Here is a 14,111-nt window from a genome sequence, read left to right on the forward strand (position 1 = left end):
CCCACACGTCTAATTTACATCAGCACAATTTTGGAAACAAAATTTTTTTTTGCTAGGAAGTTATAAGGGTTAAAATTTGACCAGCGATTTCTCATTTTTACAACGAAATTTACAAAACCATTTTTTTTAGGGACCACCTCACATTTGAAGTCAGTTTGAGGGGTCTATATGGCTGAAAATACCCAAAAGTGACACCATTCTAAAAACTGCACCCCTCAAGGTACTCAAAACCACATTCAAGAAGTTTATTAACCCTTCAGGTGCTTCACAGCAGCAGAAGCAACATGGAAGGAAAAAATGAACATTTCACTTTTTAGTCACAAAAATGATCTTTCAGCAACAATTTTTTTATTTTCCCAATGGTAAAAGGAGAAACTGAACCACGAAAGTTGTTGTCCAATTTGTCCTGAGTACGCTGACACCTCATATGTGGGGGTAAACCACTGTTTGGGCGCACGGCAGGGCTTGGAAGGGAAGGAGCGCCATTTGACTTTTTGAATGAAAAATTGGCTGCACTCTTTAGCGGACACCATGTCACATTTGGAGAGCCCCCGTGTGCCTAAAAATTGGAGCTCCCCCACAAGTGACCCCATTTTGGAAACTAGACGCCCCAAGGAACTTATCTAGATGCATAGTGAGCACTTTAAACCCCCAGGTGCTTCACAAATTGATCCGTAAAAATGAAAAAGTACTTTTTTTTCACAAAAAATTTCTTTTCGCCTCAAATTTTTCATTTTCACATGGGCAATAGGATTAAATAGATCCTAAAATTTGTTGGGCAATTTCTCCCGAGTACGCCGATACCTCATATGTGGGGGTAAACTACTGTTTGGGCACACGGCAGGGCTCGGAAGGAAAGGCGCGCCTTTTGACTTTTTGAATGGAAAATTAGCTCCAATTGTTAGCGGACACCATGTCGCGTTTGGAAAGCCCCTGTGTGCCTATGCATTGGAGCTCCCCCACAAGTGACCCCATTTTGGAAACTAGACCCCCCAAGGAACTTATCTAGATACATACTGAGCACTTTAAACCCCCAGGTGCTTCACAGAAGTTTATAACGCAGAGCCATGAAAATAAAAAATAATTTTTCTTTCCTCAAAAATGATTTTTAGCCTGGAATTTCCTATTTTGCCAATGGAAATAGAAGAAACTGGACCACAAATTTTGTTGTCCAGTTTGTTCTGAGTACGCAGATACCCCATATGTGGGGGTAAACCACTGTTTGGGCGCACGGCAGGGCTCAGAAGGGAAGGCACGCCATTTGGCTTTTTAAATGGAAAATTAGTTCCAATCATTAGCGGACACCATTTCGCGTTTGGAGAGCCCCTGTGTGCCTAAACATTGGAGATCCCCCACAAATGACCCCATTTTGGAAACTAGACCCCCAAAGGAACTAATCTAGACGTGTGGTGAGCACTTTGAACCCTCAAGTGCTTCACAGAAGTTTATAACGCAGGGCCATGAAAATAAAAAAAAAATTTTCTTTTCTCAAAAATGATTTTTTAGCCCGCAATTTTTTATTTTCCCAAGGGTAACAGGAGAAATTTGACCCCAAAAGTTGTTGTCCAGTTTCTCCTGAGTACGCTGATACCCCATATGTGGGGGTAAACCACTGTTTGGGCACATACTGGGGCTCGGAAGTGAAGTAGTGATGTTTTGAAATGCAGACTTTGATGGAATGCTCTGCGGGCGTCACGTTGCGTTTGCAGAGCCCCTGATGTGGCTGAACAGTAGAAACCCCCCACAAGTGACCCCATTTTGGAAACTAGACCCCGAAAGGAACTTATCTAGATGTGAGGTGAGCACTTTGAACCCCCAAGTGCTTCACAGAAGTTTATAACACAGGGCAGTGAAAATAATAAATACGTTTTCTTTCCTCAAAAATAATTTTTTAGCCCAGAATTTTTTATTTTTCCAAGGGTTACAGGAGAAATTGGACCCCAAAAGTTGTTGTCCAGTTTCTCCTGAGTACGCTGATACCCCAGGTGTGGGGGTAAACCACTGTTTGGGCACACATCGGGGCTCAGAAGGGAAGTAGTGACTTTTGAAATGCAGACTTTGATGGAATGGTCTGCGGACATCACGTTGCGTTTGCAGAGCCCCTGGTGTGCCTAAACAGTAGAAACCCCCCACAAGTGACCCCATTTTGTAAACTAGACCCCCCAAGGAACTTATCTAGATATGTGGTGAGCACTTTGAACCCCCAAATGCTTCACAGACGTTTACAACGCAGAGCCGTGAAAATAAAAAAATCATTTTTCTTTCCTCAAAAATGATGTTTTAGCAAGCAATTTTTTTTTTTCTCAAGGGTAACAGGAGAAATTGGACCCCAGTAATTGTTGCGCAGTTTGTCCTGAGTATGCTGGTACCCCATATGTTGGGGTAAACCACTGTTTGGGTGCACGTCGGGGCTCGGAAGTGAGGGAGCACCATTTGACTTTTTGAATACAAGATTGGCTGGAATCAATGGTGGCGCCATGTTGCGTTTGGAGACCCCCTGCGCAGAAAAACCGCGGTAAATCCGCGATAAATCCACAGCGGTTTAGCACTGCGGATTTATGAAATCCGCTGCGGAAAAATCCGCAGAGGACCAGAATACGTGTGCACATTCCTAACCCTACCCCTACCCCTAACCCTAGTTCTAACTCCAACCTTAGTGGGGGAAAAAAAAAAAAAAAATTCTTTATTTTATTATTGTCCCTACCTATGGGGGTGACAAAGGGGGGGGGGGGGGGGGTCATTTACTGTTTTTTTTTAATTTTGATCACTGTGAGGTTTTTTCACAGTGATCAAAATTCACTCTGGAACGAATCTGCCGGCCGGCAGATTCGGCGGGCGCACTGCGCATGCGCCCGCCATTTTGGAAGATGGTGGCGCCCAGGAAAGAAGACGGACGGACCCCGGGAGGCTCGGTAAGTATAAGGGGGGGGGGGGGGGGAGATCAGGGCACGGGGGGAGGGGCGTCGGAGCATGGGGGTGGGGATCGTAACACGGGGGGGTGGATCGGAGAACGGGGGGGTGGATCGGAGTGCGGGGGGGGTGGATCACAGTGCGGGGGGGGGGTGGATCACAGTGCGGGGGGGGTGGATCGGAGTGCAGGGGGTGGGATTGGAGCACGGGGGGTGGGATCGTAACACGGGGGGGTGGATCGGAGAACGGGGGGGTGGATCATAGTGCGGGGGGGTTGATCGCAGTGCGGGGGGTGGATCGGAGTGCAGCGGGGTGGGATTGGAGCACGGGGGGTGGGATTGGAGCACGGGGGGAGCGGACAGGAGGACGGGGGAGCGGAGCACAGGACAGAGGGGAGCGGACCACAGATCGGAGGGCTGGGGGGGTGATCGGTGGGGTGGGGGCACATTAGTGTTTCCAGCCATGGCTGATGATATTGCAGCATCGGCCATGGCTGGATTGTAATATTTCACCAGTTTTTTAGGTGAAATATTACAAATCGCTCTGATTGGCAGTTTCACTTTCAACAGCCAATCAGAGCGATCGTAGCCACGGGGGGGGGTGAAGCCACACCCCCTGGGCTAAACTACCACTCCTCCTGTCCCTGCACGCCGGGTGAAATTACAGTTAACCCTTTCACCCGGCCTGCAGGAACGCGATTCCGCCATGACGCATACGCTGCATCATGGGTCGGAATGGCACCGACTTTCATGACGCAGCGTATGCGTCAAAGGTCGGGAAGGGGTTAAGGGAAACTAAAAACAAAAATAAAAAAAACTTTATAAAAATTTGAATCACCTCTTCAGCCTTACATTAAAAAGAAATACAGGTATCACTTCATTAGTAATTTGAACCCAATCAGTAATTACAATGAGAGAAAAACAAAAATCAGAACACTGGCAACACTGCAAAAAAAAAGAAAAAAAGAAATCTACCCCAAAATGGTCTCTGGAGACAGATTCTCATGCAGATCTCTGTCCTGCACATAGCCTGGAACAGTTCCATTTCCATATACTGAAAATGTTCATTTCTCTGGAATAAGTCATTGTATTGCGGATATCAAGGTATCATTTTTTTCAGCTTCCTATGACCAGTATGCCCATACAGATGGCTTTGGAGGATTGATCCTGCTGACAGATCCCCTTTAATGTAGTAGATAAATAATGAACACCGCAGGAAGAAGAGTGAGTAGACCTAAGGAGGAACACCTGGGGTCCTGCAAGTGAGCATTGCTTTAAATAGTTTTTAATACATCATATTAAAATGGTTATCTTATCTTGGCAAAGCCAACACAGGTATTACCCCTCAGAAGCTTTGGAAATAAAGACCAGTGGCAGGCGCCACAGTACAGGGTCCGTACATTGTAAAACGATGTTTCTTGAAACAAAAGTTTGGACCAAGGAGCCACCCACAAAACTACAATTAGATCGTAAGACAAAATGAGTTATGTTTCTCATCCGGCTGAAATGTCATGAAGTGACAGGGCATTCATATAAACACTATGACACATATGGTCGGTAGAAAATGTACTTTACCTGAGGACGTTTTTGATCTGGGCAGCCGAGCTTCAGGTCTAAGTAGTGAAACATTAACACATTGTAGGGGTGGTGCCCAATTGTATTGTGACATTCATCAAAAATCAATAATGTAAAAATGGAGAGAGATGGCACACTTTCATCATTGAGACAGTTGACAAGAATCTGAGGAGTCAGAATGATTATGTCACTATCTTCTATGATCCTTCCCACTGGAGCATTTTCACTGTCTTCTCCAGATACGCCGACAACTGTATATCTGTAGATAGAGAGATAGAAATGACCATTAGAACCACTCCACATCCACTGAAGCCTTACTTGTGGCTGCTGACATTTATACGGGATTTTAGGTCTTCTCCTGAATCCATTTGTCCAAGAATAAATGTTAAATGTGTTCTATTGGCAAAATAGTACATACCCAGTATTGTCAAAGTATTCGCAGAACACAGATTTCTGTTGCTCATACACGGGAACTTTGGTAGCCATAAACACAATCTTCCCCTTTTGTCCTTGTGGCATAGATTTCAGATGATGATCACAAATTGATAATGCCACAAATGTCTTCCCTGATCCTATTAAATGACACATTGCAGGCATTTAATTTAAATGGGTAGTCTCATGCTATTGTCATGCAGTCTAACGAACTAACCAAATCAATAAGCAAGTTTGCAATTGACTTGTTTTTTCTCTCTGCTTTCAGTCTCCTGCTCTGAGAGCTCTTAGCTTACATAGTGTACTGATGGTTTACACACCATGGCTGAGTCTAGTCTGAATAGCAGTTGCATTCCAGGAGAAGAGTATACCCCTAACATTCCAGTCAGCTTTCTTAAGCCCGTTGATAGCAACAATAGTCGCTCACAATCTTCCTTCTTAGGCTGCCATCAGTCCTATAAAATCATCAGTCCCCGGCCCTCATGATCAGCAGGTTCCAGAGGTTCTCCTAATCAATATTCTCACTTTACGGAGCTCTTTACTTGTTCAAAGGCACCAATATTTCTACACAAATATATTGATAATGTAGATTCAACAAAAACTGACAATTAATGTGCACTAGCAGGAATAAACTTTTGGTTCAGAACTGTCATTCAAGGAGGAGCACCCACTCTCCAAGCAACCAGGAAGTAATGAGACTGTAGAGCTCCGAGTTGCTCTAGAGACAATTTGAGAATACCTTTTAAAAGGGTTTGTCCGACCACCAACATTTAACACTGAATCACAGGATAGGTGAGAAATAAATAGTTGGTGGATCCTGGCAACTGGGTGTCGTATGTCTATCTGTGAATGGGATTGTATAAGGATGGCTCCAAAACATTGGTCAAACGTGTACTTCCACTCCGAGAGAGCTAAATAGTGAAAGAAGCGGTAGTCACACATGCCCACTACTGCTCCATTCATGCACGGGATCCCTGTTCTCAGAGTCATACATTTATCACCTATCCACAGGGGATTGCTTGTGGGATAGTCGCTAATCAAGTTTAGCACCATGTATTAATTTTCAATGACTGCTCCTATTTTATTCTAGTAAAGTAGCTCTGCTTGTAGTTGCTGAGCTCAAATTCTATTCCATGACAACAGGATTGGAAGGGAACTTGGAGTTACAACATCAAATGACCCTTTCCAATCATTTAGCAAGAGAATATGAGTTTGCATTACTAATCCACCATGATGGGTGGATAACACTACTATATACACTAAAATTTGAGATGGACTTGTTCTTTGTAGTGCAAGTGCGGCTGCAGCGTAGGCAGCATGTGATGTGGTTCCTCCAGCGATGAATATGGTCTGTAGTTGTCAAGATTGTTCTCTAACTTGTTAATTGAAATCCCTACTTTTTATGCTTAGAAATCCAATAGGGGGAGGAGAGTATCTCAATGCCAGATAACCCTCCCTGTACAAGTGTACATATAGTACTAGTTGTTAGTTTTACATTAGGATGAAATGTGCAGACATTTAAGTGAATAAATAAAAGTTAGGTTTTATGTAAAAACAGACATAAAATTGGGGAAACCATGTTCAGAAAGTACTTAGGTATAAAACCGTCCTATTTTAACCCATATGGTGAACAGTGGGAGAAAAAATGACCAAAATTTAGGGTTTACATCATAGAGCCACACAAGAAAAAAAGATGGTATCAATGAAAATGTCAACTTGTCCCACACACAAAAATCGCTTCGATATGGATTTTCCCACAAACCTATATATCAATCTGCTCAGCTCATCCTGCTGGCAGAACCGACACCACTTTATGCGATTTTCTTATAAAACAGATTTTCAATAAACCCCCCAAAACTTAGCACTCTACTCATTCAAATAAACAGACCTGTTGGAGCACATATGATGGTATTCTTCCCGTTGTAGGCAGGCTGGGCCAGTTCTTCCTGATACTTTCTCAACTTGATATCTTTAATTGATCTATGTGTGGAACCTAGTATATAAAAAGTGAATAATAAATCAGCCATCTCAGAAAAAGTCATCACTGATGAAGGAGAAATGCATACAGAATTTACAGCCATATATTGCAGCTGAGCACTGGATGGCAGTAAGTTTACATGGAAAACATTTATACAGGTAACCATACATTACACTAATAGACTAGAAATAAGGGTCTATGCAGAAATCTAGCTACAGAGGCTTTAGCATTTTTGGAAATATAATGGCAAATTTACGTTACGAAATGGCCCAAGACTGGCTGAGATTGAGCTAGAATTCTGGTAAACAGGTGCTGCACCATATTTATTAAAGGGGTAATCGAAGTTTTGTTCATTTCCACATGGGGAGGTGAGCAGGGGCAGCGACTTCCTAGCTACAGATTTCTGCTTGTCCGAGTGAAGTGACCCGGATTACCCTTTTAAATGTTTTAGACACTTTGGCCCTTGGTATGACATGAGGTGGTATAAGATTGAATAAGTGTGTCAAATAATGTATCAAATTTATCATCTCAGCATGATCCAATATGATACATTTGGCACGTTACCAAACGGTCAAGAAAATCGATAGACAATGAATCTGGCCCTTTAGGTTAAAGTTCCTTAATCTGGCCCATTACTTAGGCTAAAGTTCGTTTAAGGCTAAATGGGCGATTCATTAATCGCCCACCTTACTAAGTCGCAATATTTTTGCTCACCTAAAAATCTAAGTCAATGATCTCACCATTAATATTGGAAATAATTATTAATTTGTGTCAACTAAGTCTCAGAGTGTCTTAGTAATATTGACATAGATTGACGAAGTCACACATCATCTGCGACTACAGATAATTTAATATACACTTGTGTGAAAAAGTATTTGCCTCCTACCTGATTTTCTATTCTTTTGCACGTTTCAGATTATCAAACATATTTAAATATTAGACAAAGATAACACAAGTAAACACAAAATCCAGTTTATAAATGAAGGTCTTTATTACTAATGGAGAAAGAAATCCAAACCTACAGGGCCCTGTGTTTAAAAGCAATTGCCCCTAAACCTAATAACTGGTTGGGCCACCCTTAGCAGCAACAACTGCAATCAAGTGTTTGCACTAGCTGGCAATGAGTCTTTTACAATGCAGTACTGAAGTAATTCTGCCACACTGGAGGGTTTCCGAGCATGAACTGCCTTTTTAAGGTCATGCCACAGCATCTCAAATCGAATTAAAGGGAATCGGTCACCTCAATTTTGCCCTATAAACTAAGGCCACAGCCATCAGGGTCTTATCTATAGCATTCTGTAATGCTGCAGATAAGCCCTAGATGTAACCTGAAAGATAACAAAAAGAAGTTAGATTATAGTCACCCAGGGGCAGTCCCGGTTCGGGTCCGATGGGCGTTGGGGTCCAGCGCCTCCTATCTTCATACGATGACGTCCTCTTCTTTGCTTCCTGCCGCGGCTCCTGCGCAAGCGTAATTCTCTGACCTGTGAGGGCAGAGCAAAGTACTGCAGTGCGCAGGCGCCGGGAAAAGTCAGAGAGGCCTGGCGCCTGCGCACTGCAGTACTTTACGCTGCCCTCAACAGAGCAGATAAAGTACACCTGCGCAGGAGCCGCAGCAGGAAGCAAAGAAGAGGACGTCATCGTATGAAGATGGGAGGCGCCGGACCCGGACCGCGACGCCCATCGGACCCAAACAAAACCGGGACCACCCCATGGTGAGTATAATCTAATTTCTTTTTCTTATCTTTCAGGTTACATCAGGGGCTTATCTACAGCATTACAGAATGCTGTAGATAGGCCTCTGATGGCGGTGGCCTCAATTTATAGGGCAAAATTGAGGTGAGAGTCCCTTTAAGGTCATTGAGTAGGCTAATCCAAAGTCTTAATTTTGCTTTTCTTAAGCCAGAGGTGGACTTGCTAATCTGTTCTGGGCCATTGTCCTGCTGCATAACCCAAGTGCGCTTCAGCTTGAGGTCACAAACAGATGGCTGGACATTCTCCTTCAAGATTTTTTTGTAGACAGAAGAATTCATGGTTCGATTTACAACAGCCAATCTTGCAGGTCCTGAAGCAGCAAAACAGCCCCAGACCATCTCATTACCACCAACAAATTTTACTGTTGGTATGATGTTCCTTTTCTGAAATCCTGTGTTACTTCTACGCCAGGTGGACATACACCTTCAACTTTTGTCTCGTCAGTCCACGAAGTATTCTCCCAAAGGTCTTGGGGATCATCAAGATGTTTTTTTGGCAAAACTAAGACGAGCCTTTATGTTCTTATTGCTCAGCAGTGGCTTTTGTCTTAGAACTTTGCCATGCAGGCCATTTTTGCCCAGTCTCTTTCTTATGGTAGAGTCATGAACACTGACCTTAACTGAGGCAAGTGAGGCCTGCAGTTCTTTGGATGTTGTGGGGTCTTTTGTGAGCTCTTGGATGAGTCGTTGGTACGATCGAGGCAATTTTGGTTCACCACTGTACCATGTTTTTGCCATTTGTGGATAATGATTCTCACTGTGATTTTCTGGAATCCCAAAGTTTTAGAAATGGCTAAAACTTTACAACCTTTTCCCGTCCGATAGATCTCAATTACTTTGTTTCTCACTTGTTCCAGAAATTCTTTGGATCTCAGCATTATGTCTAGCTTTTGAGGATCTTTTTGGTCTACTTAACTTTGTCAGGCAGGTCCTATTTAAGTGATTTCTTGATTGAGAACAGGCGTGGCAGTAATCAGGCCTGTGTTTGGCCAGGAAATTTGAATACAGCTTCAAAAATATGCAAAAAAACACAGTTAATTTATGTTTTATGAAGGGGGGGGGGGGCAATCACTTGTTCACACATTTTTGGATTTCTTTTTCCATTAATAATAAAGAACTTCATTTAAAAACTGCATTTTGTCTTTCCTTGTGTCATCTTTGTCTAATATTTACATTTGTTTAGTAACCTGAAACATTTAAGGGTGACAAACGTGAAAGAATAGGAAATCAGAAAGAAGCTAACACTTTTTCACACAGCTATATATGCATACATATAGATGAAAAGATGTACAGTGGGGAAGAAAGTATTTAGTCAGCCACCAATTGTGCAAGTTCTCCCACTTAAAAAGATGAGAGAGGCCTGTAAATGACATCATAGGTAGACCACAACTATGAGAGTCAAAATGAGAAATCAAATCCAGAAAATCACCTTGTATGATTTGGTGACATTTATTTAGCAAATAATGGTGTAAAACATGCAAGATTTCTGGCTCTCACAGACCTGTAACTTCTTCTTTAAAAGTCTCCTCTGTCCTCCACTCATTACCTGTAGTAATGGCACCTGTTTGAACTTGTTATCAGTACAAAAGACACCTGTCCACAGCCTCAAACAGTCACACTTCAAACTCGACTATGGTGAAGACCAAAGAGCTGTCGAAGGACACCAGAAACAAAATAGTAGCTCTGCACCAGGCTGGGAAGACTGAATCTGCAATAGGCAAGCAGCTTGGTGTGATGAAATAAACTGTGGGAGCAATAAGAAAATGGAAGACATACAAGACCACTGATAATCTCTCTCGATCTGGGGCTCCACACAAGATCTCACCCTTGGGGTCAAAATGATCACAAGAACGGGGAGCAAAAATCCCAAAACCCCACGGGGGGGACCTAGTGAATGACCTGCATAGAGATGGGACCACCGTAACAAAGGCTACCATAAGTTACACACTAAGCCGACAGGGACTCAGATCCTGCAGTGACAGATGTGTCCCCTGCTTAAACCAGTACATGTCCGGGCCTGTCTGAAGTTTGCCGAGTTGCATTCAAAGAACACCATACCTACTGTGAAGCATGGGTGTGGCAACATCATGCTTTGGGGTTGTTTCTCTGCACAGGGACCAGGACAACTGATCTGTGTACAAGAAAGAATGAATGGGGCCATGCATCTTGAGATTTTGAGTCCAAACCTTCTTCCATCATTAAGGGCATTGAAGATGAAGCATGGATGGGTCTTTCAGCATGATAATGATCCCAAGCACACCACCAGGGCAACAAAGGAGTTGCATCGTAAGAAGCATATGAAGGTCCTGGCGTGGCCTAGCCAGTCTCAAGATCTCAACCCCATAGAAAACCTTTGGATGGAGTTGAAAGTCCGTGTTGCCCAGCGACAGGCCCAAAACATCACACTGCTCTAGAGGAGATCTGCAAGGATAAATGGGCCAACATACCAACAGTGTGTGACAACCTTGTGAAGACTTAGAGAAAATGTTTCTCTGTCATTACCAAAAAAGGATATATATAACAAAAAATTGAGATTAACTTTTGTTAATGACCAAATACTTATTTTCCGCCATAATTTGTAAAATAAATCTTGCCAAATCAGACAGGGTCATTTTCTGGATTTGATTTTTCATTTTGACTCTCATAGTTGTGGTCTACCTATGATGTCAATTACAGGCCTCTCTCGTCTTTTTACGTGGGAGAACTTGCACAATTGGTGGCTGACTAAATACTTTTTTTCCGCACTGTATGTATGTATGTATGTTTCTATTACTGGTACCTTTTTTTTTTTCCTTCCCCACTGGAGTCATAGCACTCCTGAATAGGGCTTTAAAAAAAAAAAAAAAGAGTCTGCAACCATGCAAGATCAGTGTCAGGTGAGCATACTTTCACGCACAGTATAAGACAGACTAAGTGCAATACAAAGAAATAAGGGGAGGGGGCCCAACACTAGGGAAGCCAGGGAGTGGAGACCCCTAGGCAGATCTAACATCGCCCTGTCTGCCACAACAGAACCTAAATAGGTTATGCACCTATCGCCGAGCAGGATACCTAGTTCCTTTCAGACCCTAGCGGTAAGCCCTGCTTAGGGAAGGAAGGGCTAAACACTGGTCGAACCCCACTAACAGTAAAGACAGCTAGGATACACAAAACAAGGGGAAACTTAGCTTGAGTAGACTCAGAGAGAAACACCATCATCCTTCAAACTCGAAAGAGGACACTAGTAGACTGCTGCAGCTCCAAGCCTCAACAGGAAAGTGCAAATAGAAAATAAAAGGAATTCCCAAAAGCAAGATCCAGGTGACACCATTAAGGCGGGGGAAGGTGGCCACTAGTCTGCAAGGTCAACAGTTGAGACCTTCTGCAGCCAGATGCAGTGCGACTGTCTGCAGCCTCTGACATACTTGTGACACATACAGACTGGAAGTGTCAGACATGATCATGTGTTTGGCTATTTCTTCATCGGAAGAATGCTATATGAGTAGTTCTATACAAGAACTGGTAACTGCGCTGGTTTCCATTTTCTTTCAAGAAGCTTTAAGACTTACTCATCAGATGGGGACCTGCAACTTTATTGGCGTTGGACAGCACCGGAAAAGCTAAAATGGAAGAAGATAATAAAAATTAAATAACACTGTTAGACATACAGAGTTAGAAGTAAACAAACAACTAGAATTATAGATTTCCGATATAAAATGCACTGGTTAGATTTGTATTAGATCAATAGAGGTAATTTGCCATCCTGTGCAATGTATTGTAAGCGGCTCATAATTGTGGATGTAACAATAAGGTTCTTTGACCCATGGATAACAGCTTTAATGCCTTATCAAAATTGTAAAAAATATTAAATACGCAATTAAATACATTCAATAATTCAGTGTATGTTTTCATTACAACTAAATATTCTGACAAAATTTAGAAAATAAATCATTATGTCTATCCAATCATCGCCAATTTTCATTCTAAATATTTAGCAGCTTTCTTTTAATTTATAGAGTGTTCTGTAGATCTTTTCTATAAGTAAAACAGAAATATGGGTTAGAATCTTTAAAGTGAATGTCTTCAGAAAATGACCTGTTTAAATTAAAAAATATTTAGAATTGAGAGTCCTCAGTGGTTGATACCTTTTCATGGCTAACTGAAAAGATGGAAACAAATTGCAAGCTTTCAAGACTAGTCAGGACTCTTCATCAGGCATAGACTAAAAGAAATTCTGAAGAATCACATATTTATGCACAACATAGCATTAAAAAAAAAATAAAAAAAACATGGATAAGACAGGTGACATGAAGCAGAATTACCATGAGTGATAAACAGTTATGTCCATAAATATTGGACCAGTTCTTAGATAAGGAATGTTTTATTGTCCTCTGATTGGGGTCTTGGGTTGTGCATAAATATGTGATTCTCCAGAATTTATTTTAGTCTATGCCTGATGAAGAGGCCTGTGTAATCTCGAAAGCTTGCAATTTGTTATCATATTTTCAGTTAGCCATTAAAAGGTATCAACCACTGAGGACTCTCAATTCTAAATATTTTTCTATCTACTGGCTAACACGGTACCCACCATTCACAGAAGGCTAACAGCTTACCTCCTCCCCCTCTACGCAGTAACCCTTACACAGATCACATTATGTCTAGAACACTCTCCCATGGAATTTACACCCTTGGAAGAAGCAATTAAGGCTTTAGTGGTGTGTTCAGAACATCTTGGTATATTCTCCATGTTCTATGGTGCCTGCTACTACATGTAGTGCATCAACGCTTACTTGTCATTTATTTGCTGGGCTATATTTGAATTATTTTCTGCTTCATCTGTGAGCAGACAAGTACCGTATATACTAGAGTATAAGCCGAGATTTTCAGCCCATTTTTGGGGGGCTGACAGTCCCCCTCTTGGCTTATACTCGAGTCATACAAAGGGGTCGGCAGGGGAGGGGGAGCGGGGGCTGTGTAATCATACTCACCTGCTCCAGAAGCGGTCCCTGGCGCCCCAGCTTCTTCCTGTACTGAGTGGTCACATGGTACCGCTCATTACAGTAATGAATATGCTGCTCCACCTCACATAGAGGTGAAGCCGCATATTCATTACTGTAATGAGCAGTAACGGTGACCACTCAGTACAGGAAGAAGCAGCAGCGCCAGGGAAGCAGGGAGTGCACCGCACCAGGAGCAGGTGAGTATAAAACCGGAGGGGGAGCGCCTCGCTGCACGATATTCACCTGCTCCTCGATCTGGCACTGCTCCGTCTTCAGCAGTGACGCTCAGGTCAGTGGGCGCGGTGACGTGGTTACAGCGCGCCCTCTGCCTGAACGTCAGTGCAGAAGACGCTGAAGATGGAGCGGCGCCGGAACGAAATCAGGTGAATATTGAAAGTGCCGGGGGTCTGAGAGACGGAGAGGTGAGTATGTGATTTTTTTTTATCGCAGCAACAGAAAATGGGGCAAGAGTCTGTATGGAGCA

The 14,111-nt window shown here is 42.8% G+C and overlaps 1 protein-coding gene across 1 annotated transcript in view; it reads right to left on the reverse strand.

Moving 5' to 3' along the window:
• RIGI (RNA sensor RIG-I) overlaps positions 1–14,111 on the reverse strand; it is a 160,375-nt gene that overhangs the window by 77,908 nt on the left and 68,356 nt on the right. Inside the window, exons 7-10 of the mRNA XM_069766397.1 lie at positions 12,197–12,247; positions 6,805–6,909; positions 4,903–5,056; positions 4,485–4,743 (exon numbers count right to left, since the gene is read on the reverse strand). Coding sequence (XP_069622498.1) covers positions 4,485–4,743; positions 4,903–5,056; positions 6,805–6,909; positions 12,197–12,247 — 569 coding nt within the window. The remainder of the gene's footprint in view (positions 1–4,484; positions 4,744–4,902; positions 5,057–6,804; positions 6,910–12,196; positions 12,248–14,111) is intronic.

Source organism: Ranitomeya imitator, chromosome 1 (assembly GCF_032444005.1).
Source record: "Ranitomeya imitator isolate aRanImi1 chromosome 1, aRanImi1.pri, whole genome shotgun sequence".
NCBI lineage: Eukaryota > Metazoa > Chordata > Amphibia > Anura > Dendrobatidae > Ranitomeya > Ranitomeya imitator.